Here is a 25,214-nt window from a genome sequence, read left to right as displayed (position 1 = left end):
TAATTGGGAAAGTATGAAGAATGCTTTATTTGCAGTTCCTTCCTGTGAGGAAAAATCTGCTTGTTTGATTTAGTTTTTCCTGTTTCTTTATCGAGGCACCCAATTTTTCTGCATCCCCTTTGGTTCCCAGGATTATTTCCAAGTTGTTATTGACAATATTACAGTGATATGGTACATAAACAAGCAAGGGAAAACCAAGAGAAAGGCAGACCATCACAAATGGAAACTAGATTTGGGGATCTTCCAAGAATTGATCCATCTGGAGGGAGTTCCTCAAATAGACCTTTTTGACTCTTGTCTGAGCATTAAGCTGGCAGAATTCTGCTCCAAAACTCCATGCAAGAAGGCCTTGAAGATGGTTGCCTTTTGTTTTCCTTGGACAGAAATGTTCCAGTATGCTTTCTACCCTTTCCACTCAGCAAAATGCTGATAAGCAGATGTTAAAAAACAATGGCAGGGAAGTTACAAAATGAAAGCAAGAACACCCCAGAACAAAATAGTCAAATAACTCAGAATGTCTATGTTAGGGACTTTGTCTCCACCTCCCACCCTGGCAATCCCTTATCCCTTCCAGAAAGTCTGAATCTTAATTTCTCTTTTTGGCAATAGATTGATTCTGATGTATGGGTTCTGAAACTGTTTCAGCAGAGTTACAGATGCCAGTGGGAAGAAATCCCCACTTTACAGGGTATCATTACACATCCACCAGGCCAAACCCCTCTATTCCCTCCTGTCCAACAGCAAATGCTTTCTCAAGGGGTAATAGAAACCATTCTTCTCCTTCTCAGTTGGGAAGAGGTTTTTATTCAAGAAATTTTCTGGTGCCAAAAAGAGAATTCCTGAAGACCAGTTCCGGACTTATCAGACCCTCAGATCCCCTGGTGGCCTCAGCCTTTGGGACGGTATCTTGGGGACTGTCTACTTTGGCTCCTCTGCCTCGTAGGCAGTCTTTAACTCTGGTTACTGGCAAGGCCCTTTCCCCTGCCATTAGCATGTTAAGCTCTTTCCTGGCACGAGGGACTCCTTCGGGGAGGACCTTTTCTCCTTTTTCTCATTCTACTCTACAGGAGTTTTCACCGGTGTCCTCCTGTCCTCCGCTTCTGATTTGAGTTTCTCTGACTCGGATCTGTAACCTGGACCAGTTACTTAGGCAGCAATCTCCTAAGCTTTTCTCGGTGGTTTCCTTGGCTCAGTCATCCTGACCCATTGGGAGCTTGAAGACATTGGAATTGGAGCAGTTGATGTGGTTCTTTCACAGGCACAGATGTGATTAGGCTTCATCCCATTGGCTTCCTGAGCTATGGCTCCTGTTCCTGTCTCGGACCCTATAGATCTGAGGTATTCTGAGACAGATGTCTTCCATTCCTTAGGAACAGATCTGATGGCCTAGCTGATGTCTACCCCGATTCCTACCTTGATTTCTTTGATTCTGGTGGTGTTGTAGCCAGGCAGTCGTTGGGGCTGGGGTCTGTGGGTTCAGTTCGACTATTCCTGTTTCAGGGTCATCCATCCTGCGTGGGGGCTCTGTTCTTGATAGTTTGGCCGCGGTTTCTGTGTTCAGACAGGGAGGAATGGCTGCAGATTCTTTGCATGCTTTGGGGTCTTTGGACTCTAGGTCTGCTGATTCCAGTCAGCCTGTTTCTGCCACTGCTTTTGGTGTAGAAAGGATGTTATCCCATCAAGAGAGTGAATGGTCTAGTGCAACAAGTTTCCCTCCCTCTTTTAGGTCCATGCCTGTGGCCGCTACTCAGCTTGTTCATAGGTTCATAGGTTGGTACTAGGCTATCAGCCCTAGATCCTATACAAGCCTAGCCATAACAATTCCCTGGCTATTTCTTCCCACACTATTTACTTCCCTGGACCCCAGAAAAATATGCATCTTGAATCTGCAAAGCTCTTTCCAGTGGTGAGAATCAAACCTTGCACCTTGTGGTTGAAAGGCATGCACATTAACCACTGTACCACTCGACCTTTCAGGAAGAAGAGCTCTTTTGTCTGCATGGGGATTGGACTGCCAAAGCTTCTTCACCAGAGGAGTCTGTGTTTTTAGAGGACTTTGGGATGGACCCATTTTATGTTCTGGGTGTTTCTCCTCCAAATACATTTTTATTGACCTGGTGCCCTGGAGGGTGTGGAAGGAGTGAATCCCATACTGTGGAAGAGATTCCCAAAAAGTCCGACAAGTTCCTTTCCCCTCCTAAGGATTGGCAACACTAGAGTAAGGGTCCTGCCATGGCTGCAGTTGCAGTGGAGGTGGCCACTGCGAAGGACATTTTCAGAGGAAAGTTCCTCTGTTCATCCCCCAAAATAGTGCGTCTTGGGCATTGGACCCCTTAGGGAAGCTCGCCTACACCTCAACAATGTTTGTGCTGAGGGCATTAAGTGATCTCACTCACAGGAACAGGCTTCAATAGGTTATTGTGTTGGAAGTGTCAAAAGCAGTTAAGACACAGCAGACTTCAGACTCCTCAAAGACTCTGGAGACTCAGCTGTCCATTGTGAACATGTTCTTGCATTTGCTTTCCAATGCAGCTGATGGCACTTCATGGTTGGCTGCTGCTAGCATTAATATATGTTGCTACACTTGAATGAGGTTGTGTGACTTTGTGGACTACAAGACTTTTTTATCAAAGCCCCATTTGATGGCTCATCTCCTTTTGGGATGAAATTTAAAGACATTTTAATCAGGAGTGAGCAAGATGGAAAGAAGCTGTCTGCCACTGGAGTTCATTTTGCTACCTCTCAATGGATCTTCTCACAGAACCAGAAAGAGGGAAGCATCTCTCTTTCAGGAACTCACAAGAGTCTTTTCCAGATGCTCCTTCTGAGGGTTCCCCCTGCAGTGGGGTGGCAACCAAAGCAGACGCCACCCTTGTGGCATGTGTGCTCCACATAACGAGGGCTTCCAAGGATGCTTCTTTGGGAGGCCTTTTTAACGACCCTGAAGGATTGACTGACTGTCCTGCTATGGAGGCAGTCATGGGGTCATCTAGCTGTACACCCACAAGCTTGGGAGGCTATCACCTCATATGCATGAGTGTTCGTATACAGAGGCTATTCAATTCCAGTTTTACAAGTTCCAATTATAAATCCCAAAGTGCTTCCAGATGTGCTACCCTGTCAGAGAAGAGCAGTAGCCATCAAAATTTGAAAGCTGCTAGCAAACAGTCATCTAAGAGGTTTCACCAAACAAACATGATCCGGAATTTACTCAATGTTTTTTTCGTTCCTTGGTTCCAAAGAAAAATAAGTACTTCTTGCCAATCCTGAATTTGAGCAAGAACAATCTGTTTGTGAAGCAGACCAAGTTTCAGATGGTCATGGTGCAGTCCATTCTACCTTTATTGAGGAAAGGTGACTGGATGTGCTCGATCGAGCTCCAGGACACTTACCATTCTATAAAAGTCACAAGGTGGTCCAAGAGAATTACGTTCTGGCTGGGGGCCAGCCATTAACAGCTCAGAGTGCTGCCAGTCAGTCTCACTACAGCCCCCTGGGTGTTCAACAGATGTATGGCAGTAGTAGCAGCCTAGCTCAGTTTCCAGTGGTTCCAGGTCTTTACCTTCCTGGACAGCTGGTTCCCCAACTACCATAATGAGAGCATCCCTAGTCAAGACCAGGGACATCTTACTCCAGCTGTGCAGTTCCGTGAGGATCATAGTCAGCTGTCAGAAGTTTAGTCTCCATCCCATTCAGACCCTAGAGTTTATAGGGTGCCATTTGGGCACTGTCTCTTGGATTGCAAAACTTCCAGAGTATTGAATTTTCAGTGTCTGCCAGATTCCTTGCCTTCTTACAGGAAGCCTCCAGCTTATCATATTTTCAGTCTCGTGGGCCACATGGTGGCCACCATCTGTTTCCCTTGGCTAGGTGTTCCATGAGGGCACTGTAGTGGACTCCTGTTTTTTTTTTTTTTTTTTTTTACCAGTGTTTGTTGAGAACAGATTGTGGTGGCTGGAGTCTCCCTTGATGTCCGCAGGAAGACAGTTTGTTCCTCCTCCTTCTCCTCAGGCCGTGGTCATGACTGATGTCTCTCTTTTGGGATGGGTGTGGGGTATTTGAGTGTAGGACTATTCAGTGGACTTGATATGCTATAGAGGCCAACCTGCACATCAGTGTCTTGGAGATGAGGGTGGTGTTGCTCGCTTTGCAGGCTTTTCATGATGTTTCCTCAATGGTATGATTTCTGTCAAGACCAAGAATATATTGGTGGTTTGGTATATGAACAAACAGGGAGAACCTGTACGCATCTTTGTTGGAAGGCCATGAGGGTTTGGCAGTGGGTGATTTTGTCTTAGTGGTTTTGATTGCAACACCCATCAATGGTAAATCCCACATGCTAACAGACACTTTCAGCAGAAGCATTCCTCAGGAGTGGTCCCTGAATCCAAGAGTTGCTGTTTGTATTTTTCAGAGCTGAGACACCCTGTGTTGTGACCTGTTTGCTTCCCTGTCCAACACCAAGTGTAGCAGCTATTATGTCTTAGTTCCCCTGCAGGGACAGCCACTCAGGGACACTCCTGTAGGCTTGCATATCCTCTGACCCCATTAATAAAGTTTTCTCTTTTTGGCATCATTTGTGGTTCTCCCTTTTTTAGCCTCTTCTGAGGTGTCGTCCTTGTTCTGGATCGGATTTCTCACCTGGCAGGCCTAGATTCTCCTACTTTTCAGATAGTCAGGTTAACTGCATGGTTTCCTAAATTCTCTTGATGGTCAGGAATCCCAAGCTGTTGACAGTCATACATATCTTAGCTTCTTCCCAGATGATGTCTGATCGTAAGGTGTATGCTTGTAAGTGAAAGCACTTCACTTTGTGGGTTAACTCTCAGGAGTTGGATCCTTTTTTTGCCGCTGTTGGAGACCATTCTGGACTTTTTCATGGGTTTGTTTACCTCTGGATCCAGTTATTCTACTATTAAAGTGCAATTGACAGCTATATCCAATTTTCACATTGGTAGAGATAATGTACTGTTGGCTGCCCTTAAGATCTTAAAGGCCTTTCTCAAAGGAGCCTTTTTGCTTCATTTTCCTGTCCGAGACCTTGTCCTGCATTGGGACTTGCCTTTCATGCTCCAGCTCCTCCTTCTGATTCCTCTTTACCATTGATTTTGAAGTTGTTGCCTTGGAAGACATACTTTCTTGGTGGCAATTCTGCCAAACGTGAGAGTTTCAGGCCATATCTTCTGTTCCTCCTTATTTGAGCTTTCATTGCTTTAGAGTGTCTCTTAGGACAGACCCTGCTATTCTGGCTAAGGTGGTGTCCTAGAATAATTTGAATCAGTCCATTCACCTCTACTGGTATTTTTCCCCAATTTTTCCAACAGGGGAGAATATTTGTTTCATTGTCCTGATGTCCATAGGCAATTAGGGTTTTATTTGCACAGAACAAAAATTCCTTTAGAAAATCTAATCAGTTATTTGTTTCCTTTTCTAAGACTCGATTTGGTGCTCCTGTCTCTAAGGTCACTCTATCCAAATGGTTGTGTGATTATATTTTTTTTGGGTATAGTTTGAAGGGAAAATCTCATTCACAAACCTAAAGATCATTCTAGCAGAGCTATGGCTACTTCTACATTTTTTTTTCTCCAAAGCTGCTTTGGATGACATTGTATAGCTGTTACTTTGGGTCATCACGTTTATATCCCACTACAAACTGGATATCAAGTCAAGGTCTAGAGCTTCATTTGGTTCCACCTTATTGGGCAATATCCTTCCATCAGATCACTGTATGATGTTGTGTGGCTGTCCCACAGGTTGCATGGCTGTTCCACAAGTTGAATCCAGATAGGAAAAAGACAATGGATGTGAAAGTTATGCATTTACCATAATGATAGATCCGTGTTGTCAGTTTCCATCTGGTTCAATCCTCCTATCCTGCCCCAGGTTTTGTGGTAACCCTCCTGTTCAAGAGATGACGGAGTTGGGGAGACTGCTTCTCCTCTTTTCTTGGGATCTTTAGCCTGTTTTTTTTCTTCCTTCGGGGCTAGGTCCTAAATTTTATATAGAAAGAGGGGGCATACTCGATCTGAGGTAGCTGTGGTGGAGAAGGCAGAGCCTGGTGTGCTGAAGTCTTTGTAAGGTAGGTGGCACTGGTCTAAGTTAGGTCCATCAACCCACAGATTGAATCAGATGGATACCGATAACACAGATCTGTCATTATGGTAAGCGTATAACTTTCATAGGTAGGTATTAGGCTATTGGCCCTAGGGCCTATTTAAGCCTAGCCAAATGTACCCTGGCTTTCGCCACCCAAGAAAATTATTTTCCTGTGCCACTGTCGAGCAGAGCCACAGAAGTGATCCCCGGGGTAAATTTCCTATCTCCCATCCAATCATCAAGATTTTTCTTGAAGAGTGCTAATGAGGAGCTTTGTTTGATATAGATGGGTAGTTTGTTCCGGAGTATGGGAAGTCTCTGGAACAGGAATCTATCCTCCAGCATATTCTGTTTATTGTGGTGATGAGGTTTAGGTCCCTCGAGTGTGTAGCTCGTACGGATTGGGATTTCTTTAAGTGGAGCATGTCTAAAAGCTCTGGGTTTGACATAGCTTTGTGTGTTAGGCAGAGATCGCCTCTGAGTAGGCGATATGCAATGGAGTAAAGCTGCAGTTTTTTGAGACAGTCTGCATAGGGCATTTCGTTGAGGCCGGTAATCCTCTTTGTGAGGTATTTCTGTGGCCTTTCCAGTTGTTGTAGATGTCTTGTGAGGTACATACCAAAAGGGGCATTGTACTCTATAATGGGTCTAATGAGTGACGAGTAGAGGGGAACAATGACCTCTTTTTTCCTGGATGAGAAACCTTTTGTGATGAGGTGTGCCACGTAGAAGGATTTCCTCACTACTGTGGTGATGTGATTATCAAAGGAGAGACTACTGTCCACCTGTGTCCCAAGGTCTCTTATCACACTTTCGGTGTTAAGTAGACTACCACCTGTGTTGTAGTTCATGGGTACTGAGTTTTTACCAAAAGGGATGACGATGCATTTTTTGGCATTGAGCTTGAGGCCATGGCTTTGACACCAGGCATCTGTCTCAGCAAGGCCCTTTTGTAGGATGTCCACATCTTTGGAGTTTTGATTATGGCTCCTAGTTTGCAGTCATCTGCGAACTTCATTTGCCAAAGACCTTCTGTGTTGGCCTGTACTTCAGAGGAGTAGATACCAAACAGGAGAGGACCCAGGACTGAACCCTGTGGTACTCCACTTGTCACTGGTCTGAAGTTGGATTTGGAGTCTGCTACTTTCACAGTGTGGGTTCTGTCAGTGAGCCAGTTGGCAACCCATCTTTTGACATAGGGATTTATACTAGTTTAGTGAGTTTATCTATAATTCCAGTGGGGGGATGGTGTCGAAAGCCTTGGCGAGATCTAGATAGGCTGTGTGAACCACCTTACCCTTATCTATGGCTTTGGTGACTGCTTCAAAGAAGTCTATCAGGTTTAGGAGACATGATTTGCCTTTTACAAACCTGAACTGGGTGGGGTCCTGTGTTTTGAGATTACCAATGTCATTGTTTATAAGTTCCATGATGGTACGTTCCATAGCCTTGCAGACCAGGCTCGTTAGGCTAATGGGGCGGTAATTTCTGGGGTCTGTGGTGGCTCCCCCTTTGTGGAGTGGGATAATTGTCGCTGTGCGCCATTCAGTGGGCACATAGCCTGAGGTGAGGCTATGATTGAACATGGTACTTGGGTGGGGTGCCAGTTCGTTCTGTAGTTCATGTAGAACACAGCCTGGGATGTCGTCAGGTCCCATGGATGCTGTGTTCTTGGCTTTGGATAGTGTGTTTTTTACATGTGCAGCCATGATTACAGGAACTTTGCATTCTTCTGGTATAGAGATGGGCCCTTTAGGGGATGACAGGGAGGTGAAGTTAGCACTGAACTGATCTACCAGGATGTTGGCAATATCAGTTGGTTCTGTATATTTAGTGCCATTGTGCTGTGACTCAGAGCAGATGTCCTTCAAGGATGCATCTGCAGTCATAACAAATGGGTTGTCCTGTCGTCAGGCAGCCCTTCGGTCGGCCGGATTCCAAAGTCTGGGTCCGGCTTCGGCTGATGTCGCACTTCACCCGACGTCATCTCTGCTGGTCTTCAGGTATAAAGGCATCAGCCGACGCCATTTTCCTCAGTCTTTCTTGCCGCGTGGCGCCCGAAGCAGAAGCTGTTCGCAAGTGCCGGTCGGTCAGATCCAGAGATTACTACTACCGAATACTACTTCGAAGACTTCTAAAAAGCTAAGTACCCCGTTGGGGACTCTTTCTTGCCTCAGCCGATGTCAGAAAAAGTAAATAACTGTTTAACTTGTGGGAAACAAATACCTCATAAAGATTTCCACTCTTACTGCCTACCTTGTTTAGGCCCAGACCACGACGTAGCAGCCTGTTTAGCCTGTGCTTCCTTCAACCGACGAATGCTTAGGCGTCGGTCGGAGTTTGCTGAACAGTTTTTCGGCTCAGATTTTGCGTACATTATGCCGTCGGATCCTCCGACTACCCAAATTGTTAAAAACGCAAAGAAAAAGACTGACACTCGCGGTCCGCGGTTTCGGCCGAAACCACGGTTAAGCAAGCCGCGAGTGTCTCGGTTTCAGCCGAAACCGAGAAAACGGGTCAATCTTCAGCCGAATCCATGACTACTACTGAGGCTCCTGCTACCTTAGTTGAATCGGCCTCTGAAGTTTTGCCTACTACTGTGGTTCCTAGTGAATTATCAGACACCATCCCTTTGGATGTCTCTACCCCAGCACGTGGTGCTGCTAGGCCTCCTGCAGCCATGTCTATTAAGGCCTTTGCCAGGGCTAAAGCAGCCAAAACTGTTAAATCAGTGCCTGTTAAGCCCCCCTCACACAGGCCCACTTCTAGTTCACAAATGCTTACTCTGGCAGAGGATTTAATATCCTTAATTAGGGGATCCCAATCTCACCCAGACAGGGCCTCTCAGCCTCCAGAAAAGAGACCTAGAGCAGAGCCCCCCGAGCCAGTGTCCTCTGATGATTCTTCGGATGACTCAGACATTACAGATCAGCCAGAGGATCCTTTTTCTACTTATGAAGATTCCGATGCTGAAGATTCCGATGCTGAAGAATCCATTCCATCTGCCTCTCCACCAGAGGAATTTTCCTTTGGGGAAACCTTACATGCCATGAGAGAACAATTCCAATGGCAGGGACAAGATTTCTCAGATTCAAGAAAAAGGCTTAGGACCTTTCTGCACTTACCACAACATAGGCCCTTAGCTATACCTCCAGTTCTGCCTGTTGTGGATGATGCATTTAATGATGTTTGCACTGCTCCTGATACTTTACCTCCAGCCCCTGCCAAACCAGATAGATTTTACAGGGTGCCAGACACTCATCACCACCTATACAAGGCCCCACTTGCAGATCCTGAGACTATATCCCAGGGGCCTAAGGCAGTAGCCTCGACCTCAGCAAAAAACCCTCTCCCTTCTGAAAGGGAATCCAGGTCCTTAGAGAGATGGGGGAAGAAAGTTTACACCTCTGCTATTCTCTCAGCTAGAGCCTTAAACTGTCAGTTTCATATGATCCAATACCAAGAGTTTATGCTTGATCAGTTAACTAAGAAGCTGTCCTCTGATGACTCCTTAGATAAGAAATATGTTTTAGAAATGGTGAATAACATTCAGCAGGTTAGTAACCATTCTTTAAAATGTGGCTATGATGCACTGGAGGCTTCATTTAGATCAGCCATGACTGGCACAGTGATAAGAAGGCATGCATGGTTGAAAGAACAGGTCTTGCCGGATCATGTTAAAGCAAAGCTGTTAGATGCTCCTATGGATAAGGCCAGTCTATTTGGTACCCCTGCTCAGCAAGTAATGAAGAAAATGGAAGAGAAGGCAAAATCTGTACAAACAGTTAAGGATTTCTTACAGGTTCAGCCCCCAAGGTTTAGCAGGAACTGGCCTGCCAAATATTGGTCCTTTCCAGACTCCTCAAAATCTCAGAGGCAGGAATAGACGCTCTAGAGGCAGAAATCAATCCAGAGGAGGTGCCTACAGAGGACGCCAGTGGCAAGGCAATGACCAGCGAGGCACAGACACAACCACTGCCACTGCAACAGGACAATCACAGTGACTTGGCTCTGACACCGCCTACCAGGGAGCAAATAGCAGCACCTTTAGGCGGAAAGTTAGCCTTATTTTCGAAAAATTGGCACTATATCACAAAAGACAAGTGGATTTTGCAAACCATAGACCAAGGCTACAGGTTCCACTTCCACACCTTACCAGTAAAAAGAGGAATGCCAAACCTACCTCCAAATCAAAAAACAGAAGCTCTAAAGCAGATAGCTCAATTAACAAAGATGAGAGCTGTGGAAAGAGTACCAATAACAGAACAGGGCAAAGGATTCTACTCCAGACTCTTCCTAGTACCAAGAAAAGAGAAAAGTTGGAGACCTATTCTCGACCTGTCCGTCTTAAACACATACATCATTGTCCCAAAATTCAAAATGCTGACCCTACAGCAACTTCTTCCCATGCTGGGCAAGGAGTGTTGGCTGGTAACTCTAGATCTCAAGGAGGCATACCTGCACGTCCCCATACGACCAAATTGCAGAAGATACCTCAGATTTCTTGCAGGATCAGAGCATTATCAATTCTCAGCATTGCCCTTTGGCTTATCTACTGCCCAGAGTATTCACAAAATGCCTGGCATCAGTAATCGCTCATTGCAGGCTACAGGGAATCCAAATTTATCCATACCTGGACGACTGCCTGTTACAAGCGGACAACAAAAGCACGCTGACAACAGATTTACAAAGAGTCATTTGCTTACTACAAGCCCTGGGATACACAGTCAATTTAAAAAAGTCAAGACTGATACCATCCCAGACAAGAACATTCTTGGGTGCGGAATTGGACACAGTAAAACAAATGGCATTCCTAACTGCAGAAAAACAAGAACAACTCCCTCTTTACTTCTTGGCATTAACAAAGCACAACAAACTAACAGCAAGAAAAGTACTGCAGGCCTTGGGCTTCATGGCATCATGCATAATCCTGGTCCCCCATGCCAGACTGCATATGAGAAAGCTACAGTGGTACCTAAAGAATTTATGGTCTCAACACAGGCACAGCTTAGAAACCGAAATCCCACTAATCCCATGCCTGAAACAGGAGTTCCTATGGTGGGCTCAAGCATGCCAGTCAAACCCAGGCTTGCCCTTCCACAACTTTCAAGCAAGCCAAACCATCACAACGGACGCCTCAGACCTAGGCTGGGGCACATGTTGGACAAATGCATACAAGGATTGTGGACTCCAGACCAGCTGCACCTGCACATAAACCACAAAGAAATGCTGGCAGTAAAACTAGCAATCCAGAAATTCAGACCATTCCTCAAAGAAGGCCATTTAATGATAAGGACAGACAACACCACAGTCATGTGGTACATCAACAAACAGGGAGGCACTCATTCATACCCCTATGCAGAATGACTCTGGACCTTTGGAATATGGCTCTGAGCTACAACATCCAGTTACAGGCAATATTTGTGCCGGCAAAAGAAAACACCCTAGCAGACATGTTAAGCAGAACCACCTCGGATGCTCATGAATGGATGCTACACCCGGACATCTTCAAGGCCATCACAAAGAAATGGGGAATGCCACAAATAGACCTATTCGCATCCCCACTCAATCACCAGCTCAAAAAATTCTGCACAAGGACATACCACCCACTTGCATGGAAGGTGGACTCTCTATCCTTCAGTTGGAAAGGCCTGACAGCATATGCATTTCCACCTCTTCCTTTGATGCACAAGGTACTACTGAAAATCAAAGAGGAACGTAAAAGGATAATTCTGATAGCTCCGAATTGGCCAAGACAACACTGGTATCCATTGCTGAGGAGCATGGCTCAGGGGAGAATGTGGTCAATACCCCTGATGCCTTTGATGTCAACTCAGAACAACTACAACATCATGCACCCAAACCTAAAAACCTTGCAACTGACTGCCTGGAACATCACATAACAGCAACTAACCCAGACTTATCCCAAAGGGTTAAAGACATTATCCTTGAAGCCCGCAGACCTTCAACAAGAAGGAACTATGCAGGAAAATGGAAAAGGTTTGTCATTTGGAGTACTGAAAGAGGAAAAGATGTGTCGAACATAGATATTGCTAACATCATGGAGTACTTGGCAGAGCTTCTACATACAGGCCTGTCCTATTCCTCCATCAAGATACATGCATCAGCTATTTCAGCAGAATACAGCTTCGACCCACCTGTCTTTTCGCATCCTCTACTCAGGCAGTTCCTCAGAGGGATCAAGAATGTAAAACCTCCTAGGAAACCACCATTACCAGCATGGGACTTGAACTTTGTGCTAGAAAAATTGACACTCCTCCATTTGAACCAGCAGCAACAGCAGATCTTCAACACCTATCATGGAAAACTGCTTTCCTACTGGCAATTACTTCAGCAAGGAGGGTTTGAACTACAGGCCTTAATGGCAGTACAACCCTTCCTAATCTTCCATCAAGATAGAGTGTCCATGAGAACTAATCCTACATTTATGCCTAAGGTGGTATCCAGAGTGTCTTTAAACCAGGCAATCCACCTACCTACCTTCTTTCCCAATCCACAGAACAGGGGGGAAAGACTGCTGCATACCTTGGATGTTCATAGACAGTTACGCTACTACCTGGACAGAACCAAAGGTAACAGAAAAACTGACCAGCTTTTAGTAGCCTATGCAACAGGAAGGGAAGGAAAAGCAATTTCCAAACAGACAATCTCCAAATGGATAGGAAATTGCATAAGATTCTGTTACTCCTACCATGGAAAACCAATTCCACAGAACATAAGACCTCATTCTACAAGGGCTACAGCCACTACCACAGCTTTCTTACGAGGAGTGGCAACCAAGGACATTATTGAGGCGGCTACTTGGACCTCCGTGCATACATTTGCCAAGCATTATAATTTACCTCTATACTCTAGATCCCGAGCAGGGTTTGCCACTGCTGTATTGCAAGGGATCCTAACTACACCATAATTCTTCTTCCTCCTCCCTAGTTTGGCTATGGTATTCTACCCATTTGTTATGACTGCAGATGCATCCTTGAAGGACATAGTACAGTTTTGTACCTACCATAAATGTAGATGTCCGAACAGGATAGCATCTGCAGTCAGGATTACCCACCCTCCTTCCCTCTGTGGTACTCCTAGGTATTTACCCTCCTAATAGCTAGCTGGGGAGTCTCTTATGGTGTATTTGTTTGTATATATGTACATACATGCTTATTTTTTGTGTTTGCCTTCTACTATTTTGGAAACATTGGCATTTATCCAAAATTTAGCTTTCCAGGAGGGCAACTGGCATCTGGGGCAAGAAACACTGAGGAAAATGGCGTCGGCTGATGCCTTTATACCCGAAGACCAGCAGAGATGACGTCGGGTGAAGTGCGACATCAGCCGAAGCCGGACCCAGACTTTGGAATCCGGCCGACCGAAGGGCTGCCTGACGACAGGACAACCCATTTGTTATGACTGCAGATGCTATCCTGTTCGGACATCTACATTTATGGTAGGTACAAAACTGTACTATCTTCATGTTGCCATTGAGATTCTTGACATAGCTATAGAATGCTTTGTGGTTGTCTTTAGAGTCAGTGGCGATTTAGTTTTCATAACTAGCTTTGGAGGATTTTATGAAGGATCTCATGAGGCTTCTTACTGAGGGAGTTTCTCCAATCATGGGATTTTACTTTTTTTTTTTTTTGCAACAGTTTCTTTCTTCTGTTATAGAGTTTATGGCAGGGGACTACCAGATTGGCTTCCTTTTTTTGGAGGATAGCATCTTGGTTCTGTTAGGGATTGCACGATCCATGCACTCGTGTAAGTGCTTTTAAAGTGCATTTGTGTAGGATTCAGCAGTCATACCTCTATTGTCCGTCAGCATGGGTGTCGTGAAGTTTGCCACTTCTGTCTTAAGCGTGAACTTGGCTTTGGAGAAATTTTTTACTGTGGTTTCCCTAATGGGGGGTGGGGGAGGGATGTGGATGTCTAGGGTGATTAGCTTGTGGTCGGATCTGACCAATGAGGAAGTGACCTCTCGTGTGGAGCACCGGTTGCCCATGTTGGTAATAACCAGGTCTAGGATATTTCTGCCCCTGGTGGGGGTGTGGATAAGGTGATCCATGGCATTGGAATTTATGAATTCCAGAAAACGTTGAGCACAAGAGTTGGTACATGAGTAGTTTTCCCGGTTAATGGTAGGGTAGTTGAAATCGCCCATTATTAGGGTGTTAGGTTGTACCCTAATATTTTCCATTGTATTAAGAAATGAGGAGTGGGAATCCTGGGGCATGGTGGGGGATCTGTAGCAAGCTACAATTTGGATTGCGGTATTGCCCAGAGTTAGTTGCACTTGGATAATCTCGAATGCATTATGCTGAGCAACTAGCCTGGAGGTGTAGATATCCTTAATGAATATGGACACGCCTCCGCCTTTAGTGTTTCGGTCCAGGTTAGGTGGCCGAAAGGTGTGGTATGAATTATAGCCTGGTAATGCAGGGGTGTTTTCTGGAGCCTTGAACCAGGTCTCTGTCACTGCACAGATGTCGATGTTCTCCATTTTAAGGAGTGCCTCAAGAGAGTGCATTTTGAGGTTTAGACTTCTAGCATTGAGTAGCAATACCCTCAGATTCTTCTTGCCTGTACCTGTTAGGGTGGTGAATTTGTCATTTGAGCCTTGCCTAAAAAAGGCCCTGTGGGGTGGCTAGAGCCTTAGCCAGTATCCGGAATCCCAGGGGCGACAGGTGCAGGCCATCTCTGGCAAAGCATTGTGGTTTGTCGATCATGTCATCCCAGGCAGAGATACTGGATCCCCTTAGAATGACACCAGAAGCTTAGCCAATTGTTGAAGTCAATCATTTTGTCCTTGTACTGTGGTATCATTCTGGGTGATGGCAGGATGCTACTCAGGGCTAGGGTCATACCTGCCTGGGCTACAAGATCGGACAGCTTCTCAATGTCCCTTTTCATGTAGTCCAAGGAGGTACGTCTCAGGTCATTCACACCAACATGGACAATGACAGAGTCATATTTGTACTTGTGGAGTGACCTGAGTGCATGCGTTATGTGGCGGATCCTGGCACCTGACAGGCAGCTGACAGTAACTTTCTCCTTCTTTAGCCTGGTGAGTGGAGCATCAGTGTGCCTGACTATCGAGTCCCCTATGACTAGAGTGTTGGGTACGTTGTTATGCCTTATGGGCTGTGGTTGAGTGGCACACTGAGTTTGTGGGCTATGTGTCATTTGTGTTATGTTGGGGGGGTGGAGGTTGCTTGTGTTTCTGCTTTGGAGGTCCCTGTTGCTTGGGCAGGTTTTTACTGAGAGCCTCTGCGAATGTAGGTGTGTGTTTTGTGTTTCTGTGTGTGTGTGTTTTGGTGGTGTAGGTTTTGAGGGACTATGGGCTGAGTGTGGTGTGGTGCAAGTGTTTACCTTCTCCTCTTGACTGTCTAGTCCAGTCTTGGGTGAAGAGAACTTTGCTTCCAGTTTGGCTATATAAGTGCATCTCTCACAGGTTGTAGTGTTGGGTGGTAGGAGGAGAGGGTTGTCTGTGTACATGAGGCAATTACTGCATTGGCCCAAGATGCCCAGATTAATCAGGTAGACAGGAGAAAACACCGGGAGCTGACCCTTGGACATGCCTGGATAGGTGCTTATTTGTTAAGTACTAGAAACTGTTTTCCTCTAGACAGTGAGGAAAGTTGAGTGCTGTAGTAATTTGTAGCTTTAGTGCTTACAATAAGTTCTGAACAAGTGCTGAGCTCAAAGAAACAGACGAGTGCTGAAACAAAACAACTGGCTAGTTCTAAGAAACAAAATTTAGCTAGAAGGCTTCCCTCCAACATAGAAAGGCTTGGGGGCCTAGAAACCTAAAAATAGCCCTGGACACAGCAAATCTATATCCAGGCTAGACTACTCACAGGAAAGGCAGGAAAGAAGCTTAGAATTTCTTTTTTTTAAGTGGAGAGAGAAAGGGAGTAGCAGAAACTAAGCTGATTGGCCTTCTCAAATGTTCTCCCTGTACTGGGTAGAATGAGGTAATGACACTAGACTGGGAGGAGGGTCCCAGATCAAATTTACAGTAGGGGCAGGCAACTGCAAAGCCACCAACTATAAAAACACCACACCAATAGGGAAGGAAGGTGGGAGACAAACTGCAGAAATGTTTCTCACAGCAGAAAAGCAGCAGTGAGCCTTTTAAATGAAAGCAAAAGGAGCCTCTAGAAAGAGTTTAACTGCAACAAGTTAAACATTCCTATCCATCCAGACATCAGATGTTTCTTAGGGTTTTGTGTCTCTGGATCACATTATCAGTTAGTTTTCTTCTTTATCCTTTGAGCTATCCACTGTTGCAGAAGTGTTCACACAGTGTCTAGCTCTAGTTATTGCACACTGCAGACTACAAGGCATCCACATTTTTCCATTTTCAGAGGACTTGGTTATCTTTACAGAGTCTTTCTCAAAGTGTCAAAAATCTTGGGTGAGAGCATTCCTTTGCAGGCTGGGATCCCAAGAGAACATCCGGAAGTCTTTGACTCCTTCATACAGGATTGAAATTGTGGTGTGTGTGCCAGGTAACTTGTTACAAAGAGCTTTTCTTCCACAGGAAAAAATAGATCTGTATTTAAAACCATTCCAGGGGTTTTCCACTCAGACTTTGGTCACTGTGAAGGAAATAACTCAGAATTTTGGGTCTCATGACATCTGTAATTTACATGATAGCTCTGATAAGACTCTACGCAATGGTATCTAAAGTCACTGGTCCCAGCACCAGCACCTATTATCTTTTCAGACTCTAGGTCTGGGATTTCTGAGAAGAGAAATAACTTGATTGAGACATCAAATATTCCTGGATCTCTTTCTCTCCCCTCCTGCTCCAAAGTAGTCCGTCATCTCAGATGCCTCAGACTTTGCTTGAGGGATAAAAGTGCAGTATATAAATAAGTTTTAGTCTTATGTTAGTTTGTTGCCTAACATCTTTGGAAGAAAACTCTTGTCTGGTCTGCCTGAAAGCTGATAGTTACCAGTGCTCTTTTTAACATATTAGCCATGATCAACTTGTTTTTTTTATATGCTGTAGGAAATCACAAACGAATCCTATACATTATAGGGAAAACGGATATTCGAGACATGGATCAAGTTGTCAGTTTTGTGCATTTTTAAGAAAAATTAACTTCTCCGTAAGGCACAGAAATTTAAGAGACTTAATTGCTGAGCAATCTTATTTTGCAACTGCTTATTATTTGTATGATGAATTTTATGAATTTACATTTCTGGTTGTATTTAAAAAAATTTAAGTTGTTGGGATGCTATGAAGTTAATATAGCAGTATTCACAAAATTCTCATGTTTAAGGAATAAAACTGTTGGTGACGGTATTACTGTTTAATTTATTGCAATATGTAGATAATATACACACTTTTTAATTTTATAATTTTTCTTTTCAGGTGTTTTACATGCACTCCCAAAATCTGAGGCAGTTCTGCCAGCTGCTATTTTACGGTTATGTGAAACATGGTGGGATAAAGGACTGGAGGGGAAAGAAGAACTTGGAAAGTCAGCATTTGCTATTCTAATGAAGAAAAGTCTTTCAGACAAAAATACGGTAACTCTTTTTTGTTTTCAACAGTGTAAAAGTAATGCTATAGGTTGTCATTCTGTGTTGTTAAAACTGCTTTAAAATATTTTTTGCTGTGTTATGATAGTAATGTATTAGAACATTGAGCCTGCTGACTTGTTTTTGCAAGGGGGTGGTGGCCTAACTATTCAAAACATATTAAAAAAAATGTCACATTTCTGAGCATTGTGCATCGTATATTGTTCAGCAGAATATAATCAAACCAACATTACATAAATTATTCAGTTCCTGCTTTCTCTTAAACCTCATTCCTCCTCCAAATAATTTTTTTGCATGTATTGTTCCCACATTTTGTTTGTAATTTACTTCAGTCCTTTTCTAAAGATAGCATTTCCTGCACTTTTATCTTTGTTTCATTATTGACTACCTCAAGTGTGGTTGGTTTAGACTTTTATTTCCATTTTCTAGTAATTGTTTCTTTTTTTTTTTTTTTTTTTTTTTAACAGCCACCAGATTTAAACCTAATAAGGCTTACTACTTGGGTGGATTATCTGTTATGAATCTTGCTTCTTTGGCCTGCAGCTTGTTTGTGTGCTTAGGGCTGAGTTATGTTGGGCAGTCTCCCCATGCCTGTTTACTGATGACTCCTTAAGATATTCCTTTGATTAGCCCTTGTTTGCATTACCTTGTGTAAATCAGAAATATCAACTTCAATAGAAATTGTCCTTACCCCTGAGTTTGTTTGCCATTAGAGATGATCTTTGGCTTTTTCTCTTTTGCTTGGAAGATGTTACATAGTTTGCTTTCCATTTTGCTTTGTCACATTCTTGAGACTCTGCTATGAGAATATACTTAAATGTGGTTCTCGGTAAAAATACTCAGTAAAAATATTCTGTAGTAAATTGTACGTTAAAGAATGTTCTGCTTGTGACATGGTAAATATCTTCTGATCCCTCTGGAAGATAATACTGCACAGGAAAGGCAGGTACAAATAATGAGTGTGCATTTAGTCCCAAGGTAGGATCTGCTTATGAAATGAGTCTGGTCTGTGTGTTAGGGCTGTCCATTGTACAAAGATTTATTTTTTCCTGCTGGTAACTAATTTGATGCTTGAATACTCCTGTTTTATTTGTCTGTCACTTCACGTGTCTCTCTTTTTTAAGGGTTGAAAGAGGTGGTGGTTGGCTGTACTTCGTGGATGTCTTTCACATGCTATTACAGGGCTTGAGCAACAGTCTACTTCCTTGGATGTTGATATTCTGGGGCTGAAGTGATAGTATTAGTTAGGGTGGCTGTAAGTTTTTTTAGGCTTCATTTGTAATCTCACTTGCTTCCTGACAGTTTAACTGATGATGTTCTTCATCTCACATTAGCATTTTCGTCTCACAGCAAGAGTTCTCCAGTTCGACGGCTGCTGCAGTCCTTACTTATGGGTAGTCCGCTGTCCTCGCTCGAATACCAAAGACATGCATTAGGCTGGCGTCGTGAATGGGTGCGCCTTCATTGAAGGTTGGCGTCAGGGTAAGGCAACTTGGCACTGTAAATATCCACTGCCAATCATTTGCGGACTGGTCCGATGCAGGAAAAGCCGAAGACAAGTATCTGATCTTTCTGTAGTATTTTTCGCTTTACTCGTTATGGAGGCTATTCTTCATTCTTTGCATGTTGTTTTCAGTTGGGTAAGTACCCTATTTCAGAGAGCATTTTGTTTTTGCTGCCTCATTATTCTTTGCCTTCAGTTAAAAGTGAATAATTGTATTTCTCCAATGTGGGAAGCAGATACTGTAATTGTTACCTTTATTGGTATCTTGCAGATTTGCTACTGAGACTGTTGAGTAATGGATGGGTGTCGGTTTTGTGCTAGGTTTAATTAATCAGCACTATTAAGAGAAGGCTAGATTGCGCTAGGTTAGTTTTTCACTGCAGTTGTTAGCATTAATACTACCGGTTATATCACATCCTAAACCTTCTGCTTTGAAGAAGCGTAAAGACAAATCTGTAAAGCCTAGACAGGATGATTCGTCCATTTTGGACGCGGTCCTTTAGAGACTGCAATGGAACAGGTGGATCCGGCTGAAGTTTCTGTTGAGTCTCAGGGGAAACCTTGATTTTACAGGATGTGGCATCACAGGAGTCAGGTCAGGCTGAAGGGGCCTCTCAGGTTACTATTCCCCTTCTTTGCCTAAGGGGTTAGGCCTTCTGCTACTGTTTCTAGGGCTCTTTCTAAGGGCAGGACTGTTTTGCCTTCTTCTGGAGTTAGTTCTGGTTCTTCAGGGTCTGTACCTAAGAAGCATATGCTTAAAATGGCAGAAGACTTGATTTCTTTAATTAGAGGTTCCATGCCCCCTCCTGATAAGAGGCCCAGGGTAGAGCCAGAGGTGGAAATTTTGGAGCAGGCCTCAGATGATTCTGAGTCTTCTGCTGAGGATATTCAAGATTTTCCTCCTTATTCGGATTCCGATGCAGAGGATTCTACTCCTCCTGCTTCCCCTCCAGAGGATTTTTCATTTTCAGAAACCTTACACTCTGAGGGAACATTTTAAGTGGGAAGGACAGGATTACTCAGATTCCAGAAAGAGGCTTAGAGAGTTCTTGTTTTACCACAGCACAGACCCTTGGCTATTCCTCCTGTTTTGGATGTTGTTCAGGATGTTTTTTCGGAGGCCTCATTTAATCCAGATTCTGTGCCTCCTGCACCAGTTAAACCGGACAGGTATTATAGGGTACCTGAGGCTCATAAATACCTATATAAGAGTCCTAGGGTGGACCCAGAAACTATTAGTCAGGGGCCTAAGGGTGTTAGGGCTTCTGTTGTAAAGAATCCGGTTCCTTTAGATAAGGAAGCTAGAGCTTTGGACAGATGGGGTAAGAAGGTGTACACCTCTTCTACTTTGGCAATGAGGGCTTTAAATTGCCAGTTTCATATGTTGAAATATCAGAATTTCCTCCTTTCTCAGCTAAAATCTAAAGTGGATGCTTTGGCGGAGGGCATAGAGTGTAAAGAATTGCAAGATTTGGTGCATGTTTCTGAACAGGTGGGGAAACATTCTTTGCAGTGTGGCTTTGATGCTTTGCAGGCTTCTTCTAGAGTGGCTGCCACTGGTTCAGTTCTCCGTAGGCATGCCTGGCTTAAGGATCAGAATTTATCTGAACATGTTAAGTCTAGAATTCTGGATGCCCCTTTACAGTCCGAAGTGTTGTTTGGTCCTCCAGGCTAAGTCTATGCAGACTGTTAAAGATTTTTTGCAGGTTCAACCTCCTAAGTTTAGTAGAAATTGGCCTGCTAAGGGGTGGACGTACCCTTATTCTGATTCCCAGTCTAGGGGTAGATCTAGGCGTGGTAGGGGCAGAGCTCAGAGTACCTTTAGGCCTAGAACCTGGAGTTCGCCTGCTCAATCTGCTGGTGAGGGTAGGGGCCAGTCCTTTCGTAAACAGGCCCAATGACCTGCATTTTCAGCTGCCAGATTCTTCTTGCCTGGCAGCTCCTTTGGGAGGAAAGCTAGCTCTCTTCAAGCAAAATTGGTTTTAGTCACCCAAGACAAATGGGTGTTGGACATTATAAACAAAGGTTACAAGTTTTATTTCCATACATTGCCTCCTTTCAAAGGTATGCCAGACATTCCTCCTCGGCAAAGGATGGAGGCTCACAAACAGATTTCATTACTTCTTCACATGGGAGCCATACAGCCAGTACCTCCTTCAGAAGTGGGTCTAGGGTTTTATTCCGCCTGTTTCTAGTACCAAAGAAAGGGAACACGTGGAGACCGATTTTGGATTTATCTCTCCTCAACACTTATTTGGACATTCCAAAGTTCAAAATGTTGACATTACAACAGCTTTTGCCTCTGCTGGGAAAAGATCACTGGATGGTAACTCTGGATCTAAAAGAGGCTTATCTTCATGTTCCTATCAGGCCCAGTTGCAGGAAGTACCTGCGTTTTCGAGCTGGAAATTTACATTATCAGTTCTCTGCATTGCCCTTTGGCTTATCTACTGCGCCAGAGTGTTCACAGAGGTTCTGGCTCCAGTGATAGCCTTTTTCAGGATGGAAGGAATACAAATTTATCCTTATTTGGACGATTGCCTGATTATTGCACAAGACAAGGACAAGCTTCTTCAGCATCTACGGTATGTGATGGTAGTGTTAAGATGCCTAGGGTATTCTGTGAACGAAACAAAGTCCAGTCTAGTACCCTCTCAGGACATGTGCTTTCTGGGTGTGAGACTGAATACAGCTTCCCAGATGGCCTTTTGACCCCGGACAAACAGAAAAGTCTTTCACTTTATTTCCATCAAATGTCTCTACAGTCCAGGCTGACTGCAAGGACAGTCCTTCAAGCCTTGGGGTTCATGGCATCTTGTATTCTGGTGCTTCCCAATGCCAAATTGCATATGAGGAAGCTTCAATGGTATCTCAAAATCTATGGACACAACACTGCCAGGATCTAGACACTGTCATTCAAATGATACCTTGCATTCAGAAGGAATTTTTGTGGTGGGCTCAGGAATGTCACCTAAACAAGGGACTCTCTGTGACCCGACCAGAGGCGAGTCAGATTCTAACGACGGATGCCTCGGACAAGGCTTGGGGAGCACACCTCAATGGGAAATGGGTGCAAGACACGTGGCCTGCCAGACTTCAACATTTGCATATCAACTTGAAGGAGATGTTAGCAGTACAATTTGCATTAATGGCTTTCAAGGATTTACTTCACCCAGGGCAGGTGTTGATTCTAACAGACAACACAACTGTCATGTGGTACATCAACAAGCAGGGGGTAACTCATTTGTACCCTCTTTGCAGACAAGCGATGATTTTGTGGGAGACAGCTCTCAGTTACAATCTCAATCTTCAGGCAAGATTTCTACCAGGAGCACAGAACTCCTTAGCAGATGTATTGAGCAGACAAATAGTGGATCCTCACGAGTGGAAATTGGATCCTCAGGTATTTCAAAAGTTGACAGTGTCATGGGGAACTCCAGACATAGATCTGTTCGCTTCTCCACTAAATTACCAGTTGCCAAAGTTTTGCACAAAGGTTTCATCCCACAGCTTGGAAGGTGGACGCTCTGTCATTCAGTTGGGACAATCTTCATGTATATGCCTTTCCACCTCTACCTCTTCTGCCCAAGGTTCTCTTGAAGGCCAGACAAGACAAGCCATCCATGATCCTGATAGCACCGGATTGGCCTCGACAACACTGGTACCCACTTCTGAGGAGTTTGGTCCGAGAGCCTCCATGGCCTCTGCCTTTGATTCCACACCTTTTTGTCTCAGGAGGGCAATCACTTTCTCAATGTCAGAATTCAGTCTCTGCATCTAACAGCCTGGCATATTCTGTTTTAGATTCTGGAGGTTCTCAGCTTCCACAACAAGTTTTGAATGTTATTTTGGAGGCCAGGAGGCCTAGTACAAGGAAAGTTTATGCTGATAAATGGAGGAGATTTTTTTTGGAGCAAAGGAAGGACTTTGATGTTTCCAAGCCTTATTTGAGTGCTTCCTTACAATATCTTACTGAGTTATTAGACAAAGGTTTGTCCTTCTCCTCCATAAAGGTTCATGCTGCAGCCATTTCTGCTAATTATGACTGTGACCCTCCTTTATTCTCTCATCCTTTGTTTAAGCAGTTTCTCAGAGGGGCAAAGAACATAAGACCCCCACGTAGAGCTCCTACTCCTGCTTGGGATCTCAATTTTGTGTTGGAAAAGCTTACTCTACAACCTTTTGAGCCTGCAGCTACGCCGAGTTAAAGTATTTGTCATGGAAAACTGCCTTTTGTTGGCCATTACTTCTGCAAGAAGGGTTTCTGAATTACAGGCCCTTATGGCAGTGGAGCCTTTCTTGATTTTTCATAAGGATAGGGTATCTTTGCGTACTAATCCTTCCTTTATGCCTAAAGTGGTTTCTAGTGTGGCCTTAAACCAAACTATTCATTTGCCTACTTTTATGCAAATCCTCAAAATAAAGGGAGAAGATTTTGCATACTTTGGATATTCACAGGCAGTTGCGTTATTATTTGAGCAGAACCAAGGAGTTCAGACAGTCTCAGCAGTTGTTTGTTTCTTTTGCTTTGGGTTCACAGGGTAAACCTGTTTCAAAACAAACTATTTCTAAATGGATTGGGTTTTGTATTTCTTTTTGTTATTCCCATCATGGTAAGGAGATTCCGACTGGGATCAGACCTCATTCCACTAGAGCTACTGCAACTTCTACTGCCTTTCTAAGGGGGGTAGCTACAAAGGATATTTTGGAAGCAGCCACTTGGAGTTCAGTACATACTTTTCTAAACATTACCACTTTCCTCTTTATTCTAAGTCTAGGGCTGGATTTGCCACTGCAATTTTACAGGGCATTTTAGCAGCCCCTAATGCTTTATGATTTTTCCAACCTCCCTTTCCGTTGCTTTGGGATTCTACCCATAAGTAAGGACTGCAGCAATGTGAGATGAAGAACATAGTACAGTTTTGTACCTACCATAAATGTAGATGTTCAAGATCCACATTGCTGCAGTCAATCCTCCTTCCTGCCTCTCTGTAGCTTAGCATGGTTATATGGTTTGGGTGATGGCTGTAGTTGGGCATATCTTTTGGGAAGTTACTCTGTTTTTTGGCTGTGGCCTTTGCTTTAGGGCCTTCTGACATCTGGGGCAAGAAAAGACTGAGGATATGACGTCGGTCATGCGGTTTTATACCCTGACGCTCTGATGTCAGGGCTGTGCGCCCATGACTGACGTCAGCCTAATACTTTGGTATTCGGGCCGACCGAGGACAGCGGACTACCCATAAGTAAGGACTGCAGCAATGTGGATCTTCGAACATCTACATTTATGGTAGGTACAAAACTGTACTTTTTTTGATGACCCTTTCCTTTGTCTTTCTTCACTGCACCATTGGATTACAATATAGTGTTTTTTTATGTTGGTAGTATACACAGTGGTGCAGTGATTAGCATTTTCGTCTCACAGCAAGAGGTTCTCCAGTTCGATTCTCTGCTGGAGCGCCTTCTGTATGGAGTCTGCATGTCCTCCCCGCAGTCGAGTGACATTAAAGACATGCAGGTAGGTGCGTGCGTGAATGGGTGCGCCTTCATTGAAGGTTGGCAGTCAGGCTGGCAACTTGGCACTGTAAATATCCACTGCCAATCATTAGCGGACTGGAGTTCCGCTGTGGCGTCCCCCTAACCAGGAAAAGCCGAAAGACAAGTATCTGATCTTATCACAGACCACTGTAGTATTTGTATTCTAGATTTACTCTTTACACATCCTTATGGAGGCTATTCTTCATTCTTTGCATGTTGTCCTAATATAGTACTACCAGTCCCAGTGTTGTTCATGCATATTTTTCAGTAGATGAATGGGTAAGCCTAATACCCTATTTCAGAGAGTATTGCTGCTGTCATTGCTGCATCATTATTCTTTGCCTTTAGTTACTAGTCTTTATTTATTTATTTTTTCTCCATGCAATGTTTGTGAGGCCAACTACTGTAATTGTTACCTTTATTGGTCTCTTGCAGATTTTGCTATTCTGAGACTGTTGAGTAATGGATGAAAGGATGCCTTATGGGTATTACAGGTCATTCAGAACCAAATTAA

The 25,214-nt window shown here is 44.1% G+C and overlaps 1 protein-coding gene across 2 annotated transcripts in view; it reads left to right on the top strand.

Moving 5' to 3' along the window:
- Positions 1-25,214, top strand: part of NCAPG2 (non-SMC condensin II complex subunit G2) — a 1,874,483-nt gene that overhangs the window by 210,789 nt on the left and 1,638,480 nt on the right. For both annotated transcript variants that reach the window (XM_044062031.1, XM_044062030.1), the window contains exon 5: positions 17,492-17,649. In XM_044062031.1, coding sequence (XP_043917966.1) covers positions 17,492-17,649 — 158 coding nt within the window. The remainder of the gene's footprint in view (positions 1-17,491; positions 17,650-25,214) is intronic.

This window comes from Protopterus annectens, chromosome 2.part1 (genome assembly GCF_019279795.1).
Source record: "Protopterus annectens isolate FY-2018-M chromosome 2.part1, PAN1.0, whole genome shotgun sequence".
NCBI classification, from domain to species: domain Eukaryota; kingdom Metazoa; phylum Chordata; order Ceratodontiformes; family Protopteridae; genus Protopterus; species Protopterus annectens.
Note: the sequence above shows the minus strand (reverse complement) of the source record. Positions and strands in the feature narration are given on the sequence as shown.